The sequence below is a fragment of the Elephas maximus genome, chromosome 13 (assembly GCF_024166365.1).
Source record: "Elephas maximus indicus isolate mEleMax1 chromosome 13, mEleMax1 primary haplotype, whole genome shotgun sequence".
NCBI classification, from domain to species: Eukaryota; Metazoa; Chordata; class Mammalia; order Proboscidea; family Elephantidae; genus Elephas; species Elephas maximus.
This window is the reverse complement of record NC_064831.1, coordinates 105,154,882-105,171,068: the sequence shown is the minus strand read 5'-3', so window position 1 is coordinate 105,171,068 and position 16,187 is coordinate 105,154,882. Positions and strand designations below refer to the sequence as shown.

The 16,187-nt window shown below is 41.3% G+C and overlaps 1 protein-coding gene across 5 annotated transcripts in view; it reads left to right on the top strand.

Moving 5' to 3' along the window:
- The window catches only part of HERC2 (HECT and RLD domain containing E3 ubiquitin protein ligase 2), a 316,687-nt gene that overhangs the window by 246,028 nt on the left and 54,472 nt on the right, over positions 1-16,187 (top strand). For all 5 annotated transcript variants that reach the window (XM_049906042.1, XM_049906045.1, XM_049906044.1 and 2 more), the window contains exons 70-71: positions 402-593; positions 3,565-3,718. In XM_049906042.1, coding sequence (XP_049761999.1) covers positions 402-593; positions 3,565-3,718 — 346 coding nt within the window. The remainder of the gene's footprint in view (positions 1-401; positions 594-3,564; positions 3,719-16,187) is intronic.

The window sequence follows — 16,187 nt, the reverse complement described above, 5'->3', positions numbered from 1 at the left end:
TCATCTTCAGCACTATATCAGGCAGTGTTCCACGGCTATTTGTAAGGTTTTCACTGTCCAATTTTTTCAGCAGAAGACCGCCAGGCCCTTTTTCCTAACCTGCCTTAGTCTGGAAGCTCCAGTGAAACCTGTGTACTGTGGTGACCCTGCTGGTGTTTGAGATAATAGTGATAACTTCTAGCATCACAGCATCGTGAAAGCTACTACAGTACAACAAACTGACAAACATGTGGGATGTGCAGATTTGGGGGCTTGTTATTGCTTAATTAGTATGACGTTTCGTGGTCTTTGATGCCTCCCTTACTCATCATTTTTATTCACATGTCTTTTGAGTTTATGGGTAAATTGATGACTGTTTATCTCAGTGTTTCATTAATCATTTTAATTGTTTAACTTTTTAGGATGTTGAAAGCCAAAATAAAGCTTCAGGCCCAGAACCTCAGTACCTGGATGAATTTACCAGTCTGTTGGTAGCTGATGACACCCGGGTCCTGGTGGACCTGCTCAAGCTGTCTGTCTGCAGCCGGGCTGGGGACAGAGGCAAGGACGTGCTCTCAGCTGTTTTGTCTGGCATGGGCACTGCTTACCCCCAGGTGAGTCATGGCTGGCTCTCTTCTGGGCTCTGGGGTGGCCTTCTCCCAGGGTACTGCTGTTGGCAGTACCCATGACCTGCTTATTTCTGTTCTAGTGGGGACAGTTCAGGAGGATTCCTTTTAAAACAATATTTGATTAAAATCCTAGTAATGTCCTTTAACCGTTGTGAAGCCAGTTTAACGGTTGTGAAGCCCCTTTTTTATTGGTGTGTACTGTAATTTTTCCCCAGTTTGCTTTTAAAAATTATTTGTATATTTATACTAATGTAGTTTCTAATTTTTATGTAGTGAGATCTACCAGTTTTTTCGTTTATGGCCTCTAGGTTTTGTATTATACTGAAAAAATGCTTATGTATATGACATTGTTTTAAAGAAATTCTCCCAAGTTTTCTTCAAACCATTCTTATAGTTTTATTTATAACCTAATACATTTTTTGGCCCATTTGGGATTTATCTTTGATGGAAGAAATAAGGGAGGCATCCAACTTTATTTTTTCCTATATGGCAAATCAGTTGTCTCAGTATCATTTATTGAATAATCCATCTTTTCCCTAGCGATTTGTGAACCTCTTTTATCGTATTTTAAATTCTTGTATGTATTTGGGTCTATTTATGGACTCTTCTCTGTACCATGGATCCAGCTCTTTATGCCGCAGTACCAGCGTTTCACCTGCTCTAACTGTATAGTACGTTTTAATGTCTGCTGGCATTGGGTCCAGTAGAACTTTCTGCCGTGGGGGGAATGTTCTGTGTCTGAGCTATCCAATACAGGAGCCATCAGTTACGTGTGGCTACTGAGCACTTGAAATATGGGTAATGTACCTGAGGAACTCAAGTTTTTATTTTATTTAACTTTAAATAGCGACGTGTTATTCACTGTTTAGCCCACAGGTCTAGAGCATAAGGGTAAATGTCACAACAGCAGATCTTAGCAATAGGATTGATCAGTCCTAATAGCATTTGGGTTTCTCAAAGGCTCTCATGTATCGAAGCCTTGCTCTGCCTCCCCAGTTTGGCAGCCTGAGGGATCTAACCCAAATTCTTGGTCTCCTACCTGATTGCTGGTATTTGATCCCAGTTTCTTTAGGCCCCGTAGTAAAACCAACCACCAAATATTAAAGCACTTAACTGCGGTTAACTGGTCTTGAAAACAATACATTGACTGGTGGATATTTTAGGGGGTTGTAATTCCTTAATTCACCTGGTATAGAGGAAGAAATAAAATGTTACAGGTTTCCTACTTCTCTAGTTTTTCGAGACAGGTTACTTGGCATAATTCTGAGAGATGAAACCAAGGTGAATTGCCATAAACAAGATATTACTTTTTTCCACAAATGTATTCATTGTGAGAGATGAGGATGTGAATGAAAACTTCGGTGTAATGGGTCTGGCCTTTGTGCCTACGTGCATGCCCGGCCCAGTTCTGAGGACGTTCTCACTGTAGCCATCTTTACTTTGACAGTAGGTAAAACCTTTATTTACAGGTGAGGAAACTGAGTCTTGAAGTGGTTGTTCTGGGCTCAGGGATGCAGCCTGGTAGTGGGTGGCAGAGATGGGGTTTGAACACTCAGCTCTGTGTCTGACCCTTTGTCATCCTTTCCTCAGAAGCCTGTTTGCCTTGGCTTTGTCTGGACCATTGTGGCTCAGGCAGATAAAGCTCCTGACCCTAAAAGACCCCAGTAGACTCCACAGATAGGAGTTTGATGATGCCATCACCTTCTTTTCAGTAACTCAAACCAGATTGAGGGGGTGGGAGGCAGAAATAAGGATATGACAGTCTTCAAATTGTCCTTGCCAATGGCAAGACAGTTAACTCCTATGTCTACTCTGATTTAACATTTGGGACTGTTAATAAGAAAAGACACATTAGGATTTATAAGTATTATACCTATGTGGTAATAACATTAGTCTGTAACTGTTTACTAAGCTAAGCTATTTGTTGTCTGTTCTTGTGTGCTGGCAAGTCGATTCCATCTCATAGCAACCCTATAGGACACAGTAGAACTGCCCCACAGAGTTTCCAAGGCTTTAAATCTGAACGGGAACAGACTTTCTCCCACCAAGCGCCTGGTGGGTTTGAACCGCTGACTTTTTGCTTAGCAGCTGAGCTTTTAACCATTGTGTCAGCAGGACTCCTTCGATCTGTTATCTAGTTATTAGGAAATAATAGAGAAAAATAATCATCTGTTCCTGGAAAGTGCAGAATAGACTTTGCATAGTCTTATTTTTTCCCTTTTTTCTGAAATAAAAAACTTCTGGGTTCATATATTGTTTTGTTTTGTTTTAACATACTGTCAGTTTTGAAAAATAATAACAATGACGGGGTTTATAATCACTAATATTAACCACTTAAATGGTATGCATCACTAAACTTTTAAAATAATAGGACACTGAAGGTTGTTGAGAGAGTGGAATGGAGTTTGACCCAATTGTGTTCCTATTTGTAGCCTCTCTGATCTCCAGTATTCTGACTGCCACTTTTTTGCCTGGCTGGCTTTAATGTTCTGCATTCTTGCCGCCTACTCCTTGAACCCCCAGTGCCTTATAGGATCTTGGTAATTTTTATCGCCTTTCTGCTCCTTCTTGGTAATTTTGTTCCTGAGGCAGATTTTCCTCGCTAGGAGTTATTAGTGTAAAAAGAAACTTGTCACCAAAGGCTTTTCATTCTATCATTTGGCACATATTGAGTGTCCTCGGTGTTAGGCACCTCCCAACTATTTCTATGTAGATCATCTCCCAGGTTAAGTACCGTTCTGCTTCTGTAGGTGAGGCATCTAAGCTCGTAAGTTGCAAAGCTCGGATTTGAACTCAGTTTCTCAGACCCCTCCACTCTACCTCACTGTCCCGTGTAGAAAGATCTGGAGCAGGCAGGGCAGGGTTAGTGTCCTGACAACGGGACCATTGGAATGTTCTTTTTACCCAGGTACGATGGCCCACCGACATCCTCGTGTGATCCCTGTTTCCTCTTCAGGTGGCAGACATGTTGTTGGAGCTCTGTGTGACCGAGCTGGAGGACGTGGCGACAGACTCGCAGAGCGGCCGCCTTTCCTCCCAGCCAGTGGTGGTGGAGAGCAGCCATCCCTACACCGATGACACGTCAACCAGTGGCACAGTGAAAATACCAGGTGCGTGGGACCCAGTGCTGGGGGAGGATGGAGGGAGATGCTGCTTTTGGAGGTTAAGCTGGGTGTCTGTAATGCGTCGGTGGAAACAGCCACCATTGTTTTGTAGAGAAGAAGCTATGGAATTGCTTTTTTCTTCTTTGGGAGAGGAGGGGGGCTTTTTTGTAGAATAAGTTTGATACATAAAGCCACACAAAATAAAATTCTTTGCTTAATGCTTATCAGGTGGATACCCTAGTAAACAAACCCAAGGTCTAGAGATAGCCCTGTGACAGCCCCCAGAAGCCCTCTGTGTGTCATCACAGTTGTGTCCCAACTCTGTGCCATCACTAAGTTGTTTCTGGACAGTTCTGTCACCTAAGTATACATCGCCTTTTAAATCTCTTTACTCTGTAATTTCCATCTTTTGGTTTTAAGTTTCTTTTGATCTATATTTCTTTTCTTTTTTTAAAATTGTGGTAAAATATATGTAATAAACATTTGCCATTTCAACATTTTTTATGAGTACAATTCAGTTACATTAATTAGGTTCATCATATTGTGCAGCTATCACCAGTGTCCGTTGACACATTTTAGCTTAATATTATTTCCATCCCTGTTAACCACTAATGAACGTGGGTCTGCTGGTAGGTTAGACATTTGTCTAGTCTAGATATTTCCTATAAGTAGGACGATACAATATTTGTCCTTTTGTGATGGACTTCTTTTGCTCAGCATAATGTTTCCAGGGTTCGTCCGTATGACAGCACCATCAGGACATCGTTTCTCCTTGTGGCTAACACTCCGTTGTGTGGATAGACCACATTTTGTTCATCCTTTCATTTGTTGATGGACGTTTGATTATTTCCACCTTTTGGCTATTGTGAATAGTACTGCAGTGAGCGTTGCTATACCGGTTTCTGTTTGTGTTCCCGCTTCAGTTCTTTTAGGTGCATACATAGGAGTGAAATTGCTGAGTTATTTGGTAGTTCTATGTATAACTTTTTGAGGAACTGCCAAACTATTTTACACAGAGGCTGCACCATTTTACAGTCCCACCAGCTATGGGTGAGGGATCCAGTTTCTTCACCCCTTCGCCAGCACATCTGTCATTTTCCGTATTTTTTATTACAGCCATCCTAGGATTAAGAGCTCAGGCTGCTGAACAAAAGGTCAGCAGTTTGAATCCACACCCACTCCTTGGAAACCCTGTGGAGTGGTTCTACTCTGCCCCTTAGGGTCGCTGTGAGTCAGAATCGACTCAGCAGCAACGGGTTGGGTTTTTGGTTTAGTGGTATCTCGTCATAGTTTTGATTTGTGTTTCCCTAATGACTTGTTTCACGTACTCGTTGACCATTTGAATGTTTCTTTGGTGAAATGTTTGTTCAAGTCTTTTTTCCATTTTTCCATCGGGTGGTTTATCTTTTTGTTGGTGAGCGGTAGGAGTTCTTGATACAATTCTGGATGTTAAACCCTTAGCCATTACATGGCACCCAAAGTTTTTTCTCCCAATCGGTAGGTTGTTTCTTCACTTTGTTGATAAAGCCCTCTTGTGCACAGAAGTTTTTAGTTTTGATGAAGTCTGATTCGTGTGTTTTGTCTTTTGCTGCTTGTGCTTTTGGTGTCATATCTAAGAATCTGTTGTCAAAAACTAGGTTCTCTTGTAAGATTATTATGCTTTCAGCTCTTACATTTAGGTCCTTGATCCATTTTGAGTTAATTTTTGCATATGGTGTGAGGTAAGGGTTTACCTTTATTCTTCTGCATGTGGTAAACCAGTTGTCCTGGCACCATTTATCAAAGAGGCTGTTCTTTTCCCGTTGAATGGACCTAGCACCCTTGTCGAAAATCATTTGACCGTAGAGGTATGAGTTTATTCTTGGTTTGAACCCACCAGCTGCTTCACAGGAGAAAGATGTGGCAGCCTGCTTCCATGAAGATTAGACCGATGGACACCCTATGGGGCAGTTATACTCTGTCCTATAAAGGCGGCTATGGGTCAGAACTGACACAGTGGCAATGGATATTCATGAACACGAATGTCCTTCCATCTATTTAGGTCTTTTTTAATCCCTTTCACCAATATTTTATAGTTCCAGTGTACAAATCTTTTACCTCCCTGGTTAAATTTATTCCTAGGTATTCTGTTCTTTTAGATGCTGCTCTAAATGGAATTTTTCTTTAATTTAGTTTTTAGAATGCTCTTTGCTGATGTATAGAAATCTGACTGATTTTTGTGTGTTGACCATATACCATGTCATTTTGGTGAATGTTTTTTATTACCTCTAATAAGTTTCTTGTGGATCCTTTGGGGTTTTCTTTGTATAAAAAACAATAGAACCTGTTACTGTCGAGTCGATTCCAACGCATAGCAACCCTATAGGACAGAGAAAAGCTGCCCCATCGGGTCTCCAAAAAGAGACTGGTGGATTCAAACTGCCAGCATTTTTGTTAGCAGCCTGAGCTCTTAACCACTGTGCCACCAGGGCTTCTGTTACCTGCTAAAACAGATTTTACTTCCTTTCCATTTTGGATACCTGTTATTTATTTTTCTTGCCTAATTGCCCTGGCTGGGAGTTCTAGTACAATGTTGAATAGCTGGGTGAGAGTGAGCTTCCTCTGTCTTAGCAATAAAGTTCTGTTTTTCTCCTTTGAGTATGATGTTAACTGTGGGGTTTTCATAAATACCCTTTGTCACATTGAAGAAATCCCCTTCTAGTCCTATGTTTTATTTGTGATAAAAGTGTGTTGGATTTTGTCAAATGCCTTTCCTCCATCGATCGAGATGATCGTGTGGCTCTTTTTATTTATTCTACTAATGTGGCATATTACATTGATTGAGTTTCTAATTTTGAACTATCTTTGCATTCCTGAGAAAAATCCTACTTGATCGTGGTATATGATCCTTTTAATATGTGTTTGGAATCGGTTTGCTAGTGTTTTGTTACATATCTTTACATCTATGTTCATTATGGATATTGGCCTATAATTTTCTCTTCCTGGGATCTCTCTGTCTGGCTTTGGGGTTAGGGTAATGTTCGCCTCGTAGAATGAGTTAGGAGAAGTGTACCCTCCTCTTTTATTTTTTTTGGAAAAGTTTAAGTAGGATTGGAGTCACTTCTTCTACAAATGTTTGTTTGAATTTCCCAGTGAAATTGTATAGTCCAGGACTTTTTTGGGGGGTGGTGGAGGTTTTTAATTACTTATTTAATCTCTTATTATGGGTCTGTTGAGATGTGTAATTTTTTTCTTGAGTGAGTGTAGGGAGTTTATGCATTTCAAGAAATTTGTCCGTTTTCTCTAAGTTACGTAGTTTGTTGACATGGAACTGTCAAAAGCACTTCTTTATTGTAAAAGTGGCGTGGGGGTGTCTGACCTCCTCTAACTTCACAAGGGGTGCGAGAATAAAGATCAACAGCCCAAGGCTGAGTGCTGTGAGGCAAAGGTTAGACATACCTCCTCTTGCCTGTCTTTTTTTGTTTTTGTTTTTGTTTTTTTTACCAATTCTGACACCAACTGTCCCTCCCCAGGCATTCTCTACTTCTCTGCTGAGTCCTATAATTCGATGCAGTGGCCATACAGAACTCACAGACCATACTCACAGTTATGGGGTTTATTAGGGAAATAACAGGTTATAATTCAGGTTCAGGAATGCTCAGGATGGTTCTTCCATCGGGGTGCCTCTTCTCATCCATGCCGGCAGACACACCTCTCTCAGGGCAAGTGTTACAAAGATTTTAGCTCTGCTGATAAGTGCCGAGAGACACCCCGCGCCACCAGTAAGCCTTGGCCTGAAGGGGCTCAGCTCTGGCTCTCTGTGTCTGCAAACCTAGCTCCACCAAGGGCCTGGAGGCACCCTACTCTTTTAGCAAGCCTTCTGCGCAAAGGCACACAGTTCTCTCACTCCGTGGGCAGGGAAGCCCACCAAGCCGTCTTCTGCTGGTTTCCTGCCAGTCTCCTAGTTCTGCTGCCTCTGCTGCTGCTTCTCACTGTCTTGCCATCTTCAGTGTTACAGTTCTCTCTCTGTCTCCTGGGTCTAGGAGTGTCTCAGCACAGGGACCCCAGGTCCAAAGGACACACTTCACTCCTGGTTCTTCTTCCTTGGTGTGGTGATAAAATCCTCTCCTCCCGCCTCTGGGATGGCTCGTTTTAAGCCTAGTGGGATGGCAAAACTAACTTATTTGCATATCCCACTCAATCACTCTGCGTGAGTCACAGACTGTGGCTAGAAGGGCCATATTAAGCAATTCACTGCATAGCACTTACAATCCTTTTTCTTTCTAGGGTTAATTGCAATGTCTCCACTTTTGTTTCTAATTTTAGATACCTGCATGTTCTGTCTCCTTCTTTGTCACTCTAGTCTCTTGATCTTTAAAAATAACCAACTTCTAGTTTCATAGATTCTCTCTGTTTTTCTTTTTTCTATGTCTGCTCTGATTTGTATTCTTTCCTTTCTTCTAGTAGTCTTAGCTTTAGTTTTCACTTAGTTTTTTAGTTCCTCTGGTTATACAGTTAGGCTATTGATTTGGGATATTTGTTCTTTTTTAATATAGATATTTTACTGCTATTAATTTCTGAGTACTGCCTTCACAGCATTTCATAAGTTTTGGTATGTTTTGTTTTCATTCTCATTTGACTGTATTTTTTTATTTCTCTTGATTTCTTCTTTACCCATTGGTTGTTCAGTAGCATGTCATTTAGTTTTCACATATTTGTGTATTTTCCATTTTTCTTTTTGTTACTGATGTCTAGCTTTATTCCATTGTGATTGGAGAAGATACTTTGTATGGTTTCAGTCGTCTTTGATTTATTGAGATTTGCTTTGTGTCCCAAGATATGGTGTATCCTTGAGAATGTTCCATGAATACTAGGGGAGAATGTGCACTGTGTTCTTTTAGGATAGAGTGTACTACATATATCTGGTAGGTCTAGTTTTAATAGTTTTGTTCAAGTCTTCTATTCTTTATTGACCTTCTTTCTAGTTGTTCATCCATCATCGAAAGTGGCGTATTATAGCTTCCTGTCTGTTTCTTTCTTCAATTCTGTCAGTGTTTGCTTCGTAAATGGTGTGGCTGAGGTTAGTTGCATAAATATTTATAATAGCTATGACTTTCTGATGAATTGTCCCTTATATCATTATACAGTGTCCTTGTTTGTCTCTTACAATAGATTTTGTCTTAAAGTCAGTATTGTATGATGTTAGAATTGCCATACCTCCTCTCTTTTGGCTACTGTTTGTGTGAAATGTTTTCTTCCATCTTTTCACTTTCAGTTTGTTTGTGTCTTTGTTCCTAAAGCTTGACTATTGTAGACAACATACAGATGTGTCATTTTTTTCAATCTAATCTGCCACTCTCTATCTCTTGTTTGGAGTGTTGAATCCATTTACATTGAAGGTAATTAGCGATAAAGAGGACTTATTTCTGCCTTTATTTTTTTGGTATGTCTTAGTTGGCATCGACTCGATTGCAGTGGGCTTGGTCTTGGTTTGGTTTTACACCTTTTCCGCCCCCTTTTTCTCCAGCGCTGACATCTTCTGTGTATGGGATTTTGCGTGTGTGTGTTTAACATTTTGTCTCCTTTATTCTTCTCTTTTGTGTATAAGTTTTTATTTACTTTCTTTGTGGTGTTGCCATGAGGATCACATTTAACAGCTTACTTTTATAACATTGGTACTAACTTAAGTAACAGATAATCTGTGCCTGTGCAGCCCCCCACCCTCTACACCTGTTTGTGTTTTATCATCACTGATGAAATCTTTTGTCTTAAATACACTGCAGTTTAAATTTAATTTATTTTATTGTTATTATGTATGTATCTTTGTTTATTTTCTATGCTTTTGCCTTTATGTAGCATGAAGGACATACCAGTTGTATTTACCAACCAACAATACTTCAGTTCTGGCTTTTATTCTTGTCAAGCCATATCCTTCAGTGGTGATTTTTACTTTTTTCTTCCTGCGTATACAACTTAAAGTAACTGCCGTGTGTCCTTTCTTTTGCCTCTGGAGGACACTCTCTGGCATTTCTTGTGGGGCTAGTCTGGTGGTAACAAATTCCTTCAGCATTTCTTTTTCTGGAAACATCTTAATGTCACCCTTATTCTTTTTTTTTTTTTCCCGGCATATGATTTTATCGTTATAGAGAATATTCACAGCAGAACATACACCAGTTCAGCAGTTTCCACGTGTACATTTAGTGACATCGATTACACTCTGCAGGTTGTGCGATAATTCTCACCCTCCTTTTTGAGTTGTTCCACCCTCATTAACATAAACTCACTGCCCCCTTGGGTTCCTATCTAATCTTTCAAGTTGCTGCTGTCAATTTGACCTCGTATAGATAGTTCTTAAAAGAGCATAATGCTCAAGGCTGACATTTTTTACTAGTTAAACTCAATTGTTGTTTGGTTTTAAGAAGACTTCAGGGGATATTTTTGGTTTAAGGATGACCTCAGGGCAGCAGTTTCAGGGGTTTATCTAAGCTTCATGACTCCAGGAAGTCTGGAGTCTAGGAGAATTTGATATTCTGTTCTGCATATTCCTCCTTTTGATCAGGATTCTTCTACTGAATCTTGGGTCAAAATGTTCAGTAACGGTCGGTGGGCACGATCCAGTTTTTCTGATCTCATATGCCATCATTCTTTAATGACAGTTTCGCTGGTTCTTTTCTTTCAGCACTTTAAAATATGTCATTCTGCTCCCTTCTTGCCTCCATGGTTTCTGTGGAGAAATTGTCACTTAATCTTATTAAAGAGTCTTTGTATGTGATAAGGAACTCTGGTGTGCTGTCGTGGTTAAAGCACTTGGCTGCTAACCGAAAGGTGGGTGATTCAAACTCTCCAGCTGCTCCATGAGAGAAAGAGGTGGCAGTCTGCTTCAGTAAAGATTCACAACCCTGCAAACCCTATGAGGCAGTTCTACTCTGTCTGTAGGGTTGCTATGAGTTGGAATCGACTCAAAATCGACTCAGTAGCGGTGGGTTTGTATGTGATAATTCACTTCTCTCCTGCTGCTCTCAAAATTTCCTCTTTGTCATTGGTTTTCAGAAGTTTGATTATAATATGCCTGGATGTGGCTGCTTAGATTTATCCTTCTTGGAATTCATTGAGTGTCTTAGAAGTGTAAGTGCTTGTTGTCTTTTATCGTATTTACGAAGTTTTGGTCATTATTTCTTCAAAAGCTTGTTCTGTTCCTTTCTCTCTCGATTCTTCTGGGACTCCCATAATGTGTGTGTTATCCCTCTTGATGGTGTGCCACATATGCCTTAGAATTTGTTCATTTTTCTTCATTCTTTTTGCTCTTCGTACTGAGTAATTTCCATTTCCTTATCTTGAAGTCACTTACTCTGCCTTGCTGATTCAAATCTGCCCCAGATCCTTCCAGAGAATTGTTCCTTTCTGTGACTGTACTTCTCAGCTACAGTACTCCTGTTTGTTTTTTTTTTTAATTTCTGTTTCTTGTATTGAAATTCTTGTTTTGTTCTTGAATCGTTTCCCTGATTTCCTTTCATTCTTTTTCTATCCCAGAACTCGTATGCCCAAAAACTCAGGCTTACATACACTATGCTTGCCGAGCTGCTCCACCCTAGGCCTGGCTTGTCAGTTTTCTTTACTGGGGCCTGGTGTTCACAAAGCCTGGTCTGCCTTCTGTGCCACATGCCACTTTCTCTCAGGACCTGTGCAGTCGCAGGCCTACGGTGTCCATGGTGCCCTTTGTTGGATCTACCTGTTCAGTCTCCCTTGCCTCAGCTGTGTTCACTGAGGTCTTGCTGTGTTCTCAAAGTCTGAGCCTTATTGCGCTCTGCATATCACGTCCTTCTGGGACGTGTATTTTCCCGGGCCTGCAGCGCCCCAAGGTGCCCTTTTCTTAGGTCTGCATGCTGAGATGTCCCTGTGTGCAGTGCCTTTACTGGGGCCTGGTTATTCATAAAGCCTGGGCCAGACTGCGCTCTGCATCAGTTGTCGCCACCCCAAGATGTCCAAGCTGAGCCATCATGGGGGTGGGGTGAGGATGCTCTGCAAACCTCCACTCTTCCATGGTCTGTACTTTTACATTTTACTTGATTCAGTGTTCACTTTGGTCCTGCAACTCTTTACCTGATGTCTAGAGTTTTGAGATTATTGGTTTTATCTATATTTGCTTGTTTTTATCTATAATAGTTCCGGGAGTTCCGGGCATGGAGCTGCTCTGCCTCTTCTGTGTTTCTTTAGTTCTTAAGTGTCTGTAAAAACAGTTTGGGGGCAAAATGTCCGACGTCCTCGTCTAACTTCACAAGGAGGAAGAAAAGTCAAGATCAGCAGCCGAAGGCCCATTCCTGTGAGGCAAGAGTCAAACATGCCTCCTCTCTCTCTGCCATCTTCACCAATTCTGACACCAACTGTCCCGCCCACGGCACTCTCTGTTTCTCTGCTGGGTTTGATAATTCATTGCAGTGGCCACACAGAACTCAGAGACCATACTCATAATTATGGGGCTTATTTAGGGAAGTGACAGGTTACAATTCAGGCCCAGCAACACTCAAGGATACAGTTCTTCCATCCATCAGGATAGCCTCTTCCCAGCTGTGTTCACAGGCACACCTCTCTGTGGGCCGACAAGCCCACCATCCCATTTCCTGCCAGGTCTTTGCCTTCAGTGTTACATCTGTCCCTCTCTCTGCCTCCTGGTTCCAAGAGCTTCTCCACATAGGGATCCCAGGTCCAAAGGATGTGCTGGCTCCTGGCTGTTCTTTCTTGGTGGTGGTGGTGGGATTCTCTCTTTAACACCTCTGGCTAGCTTATTTCAAGCCCAGTGTGGTGGCAAAACTGACCAGTCCCTTTGGTGGACTACAATTACCCTATCTGTACAGCCCCGCCCAAACACCTGGGTAGGAGTTACAAGACCACGGTGAGAAAGGCTATACAAATGCAGTCCATTGTACTGCCATGTTTAATATTGGGAAACGCTGGTGGCATAGTGTTTAAGTGCTACAGCTGCTAACCAAGAGGTCGGCAGTTCAAATCTACCAGGTGCTCCTTGGAAACTCTACAGGGCAATTCTACTCTGTCCTGTAGGGTCCCTATGAGTTGGAATCAACTTGACCGCAGTGGGGTGGGTTTAACATCGTTGTATTCTTTCACCTCCACTCATCTGTCAGTTTATTGTACTGTGAGAGCGTGTGTGTTGCTGGGATGCTGGAAGCTATGTCACCGGTGTTTAAATATCAGCAGGGTCACTCATGTTGGACAGGTTTCAGCTGAGATTCCAGACTAGGAAGAAGGACCCGGCAGTCTACTTCTGAAAAGCATTAGCCAGTGAAAACCTTACGAATAGCAGCAGAACATTGTCTGATACAGTGCTGGAAGACGAGCCCCCCCAGGTTGGAAGGTTCTCAAACTACAACTTGGGAAGAGCTGCCTCCTCAAAATAGAGTTGACCTTGATGACGTGAGTGGAGTCAAGCTTTCAGAACCTTCATTCGTTGATGCGGCATGACTCAAAATGAGAAGAAACAGCTGCAAACATTCGTTAATAATTAGAACTTGAAATATAGAAAGTATGAATCTAGGAAAATTGGAAATTGTCAAAAATGAAACAGAACACATAAAGATTGATAATCCTAGGCATTAAAAAAAAAAAACAAACCTGTGGTCCAGTCAATTCTGACTCATAGCAACCCTATAGGACAGAGTAGAACTGCCCCATAGAGTTTCCAAGGAGCACCTGGTGGATTTGAACTGCCGACTTTTTGGTTAGCAGCTGTAGCTCTTACCCAGTATGCCACCAGGGTTTCCATCCTAGGCATTAGTGAGCTGAAATGGATTAGTATTGCTCATTTTGAATTGGATGATCATATGTTCTACTATGCTGGGAATGACAACTTGAAGAGGAATGGCATTGCATCCATTGTCAAAAAGAACATTTCAAGATCTATCCTGAAGTACAGTGCCATCAGTGATAAGATAATTATCCATACACCTATAAGGAAGACCAATTAATACGACTATTCTTCAAATTTATACACCAGCCACTGAGGCCAAAGATGAAGAAAGTGAAGATTTTTACCAATTTCTGCAGCCTGAAATTGATTAAACAAGCAATCAGAATGCATTGGTAATTACTAGTGATTGAAATGTGAAAATTGGAAACAAAGAAGAAGGATCGGTACTTGGGAAATATGGCCTTGGTGATAAAAACGATGCTGGAGATTCCATGATTGAAATTTGCAAGGCCAGCAACTTTTTCATTGCAGATACCTTTTTTCACCAACATAAATGGCAACTCTACACATGGGCCTTGCCAGATGGAATACACAGGAATCAAATTGACTACATCTGTGAAAGAGACAGTGGAAAAGCTCAATATCATCAGTCAGAACAAGGCCAGGGGCCGACAGTGGATCAGACCATCAATTACTCATATGCAAGTTCAAGTTGAAACTGAAGAAAATTAGAACAAGTCCACGAGAGCCAAAGTATGACCTTGAGTATATCCCACCTGAATTTAGAGACCATCTGAAGAATAGATTTCATGCGTTGAACACTATAAAGACCGAAGACCAAACAAGTTGTGGAAGGACATCATACATGAAGAAAGCAAGAGGCCATTAAAAAGACAAGAGGGAAAAAAAAGGCCTAAATGAATGTCAGAAGAGACTGAAACTTGTTCTTGAACGTTGAGTAGCTAATTCAAAAGGCAAAAATTATGAAGTAAAAGATCTGAACAGAAGATTTCAAAGGGTGGCTCAAGAAGACAAAGTAAAGTATTATGATGATGTGTTCAAAGGCCTGGAGATAGAAAACCAAAAGGGAAGAACACTCTCAGCATTTCTCTAACTGGAAGAACTGAAGAAAAAACTCAAGCCTCAAGTTGCAGTACTGAAGGATTCTACGGGGAAAATATTAAACAACACAGGAAACATCAAAAGAAGATGGAAGGATGTGAAGAGTCACTATGCCAAAAAGAATTGTTCGACATTCAGCCATTTCAGAAGGTAACATATGATCAAGTACCGATGGTACTGAAAGAAGTCTAAGCTACACTGAAGGCATTGGTAAAAAAGAAGGCTCCGGGAATTGATGGAATACTTGGCACCTATCCCAAGAAATATGGAAGACAGCTACCTGGCCAACCGACTGGAAGAGATCCATATTTATGCCTATTCCCAAGAAAGGTGATCCAACAGAATGTGGAAATTATCGAACGATATCACATGCAAACAAAATTTTGCTGAATATCATTCAAAAGTGGCTGCAGCAGTATATCGACAGGGAACTGTCAGAAATTCAAGCTGGATTTAGAAGAGGACATGGAACCGGGTATATCTTTGCTGATGTCGGATGGATCCTGGCTAAGAGCAGAGAATACCAGAAAGATGTTTACCTGTGTTTTATTGACAATGCTAAGGCAGTCGACTGTGTGGATCATAACAAATTATGGATAACGCTGTGGAGAATGGGAATTCCAGAACACTTAATTGTGCTCCTGAGGAACCTTTACATAGATCAAGAGGCAGTTGTTCGGACAGAACAAGGGGATACTGATTGGTTTAAAGTCAGGAAAGGTGTGCGTCAGGGTTGTATCCTTTCACCATACCTATTCATTCTGTATGCTGAGCAGATAATCCGAGAAGCTGGACTATATGAAGAAGAATGGGGCATCAGGATTGAGGAAGACTCATTAACAACCTGCATTATGCAGATGACACAACCTTGCTTGCTGAAAATGAAGAGGACTCGAAGCATTTACTGATGAACATCAAAGAGTACAGCCTTCAGTATGGATTACACCTCAACATAAAACAAAAGCCCTCACAACTGGACCAATAAGCAACATCATGATAAATGGAGAAAAGATTGAGGTTGTCAAGGATTTCATTTTACTTGGATCCACAATCAACACCCATGGAAGCAGCAGTCAGGAAATTAAGACCATTGTATAGGGTAAGTCTGTTATATCAGACATCTTTAGAGTGTTGAAGAGCAAAGATGTCACTTTGAGGATTACGGTTCAGCTGACCCAAGCCATGGTGTTTTCAGTCACCTCACATGCATGAAAGAGCTGGACAACGAATAGGGAAGACCAAAGAAGAATTGATGCCTTTCAACTGTGGTTTTGGTGAAGAATGTTGACTATACCGTGGACTGCCAAAAGAACGAACAAATCTGTCTTGGAAGAAGTATAACCAGAATATTCTTAGAAGCAAGGATGGCAAGACTGCGTCTCACATACTTTAGACATGTTGTCAGTAGCAGTCAGTCCCTGGAGAAGGACATCATGCTTGGTAAATTAGAGGGTTAGCAAAAAAGAGGAAGACTGTCAACGAGATGGATTGACACAGTGGCTACAACAATGGAATCGAGCACAGCAACAATTGTGAGGATGGCACAGGGCCAGGCAGTGTTTTGTTCTGTTGTGCATAGGGTCGCTATGAGGCGGAACTGACTGGACAGCACCTAACAACAACAACATACTCTTCCAGTCTGTTCATTATCTGGATTCTGTGGAGACGGTT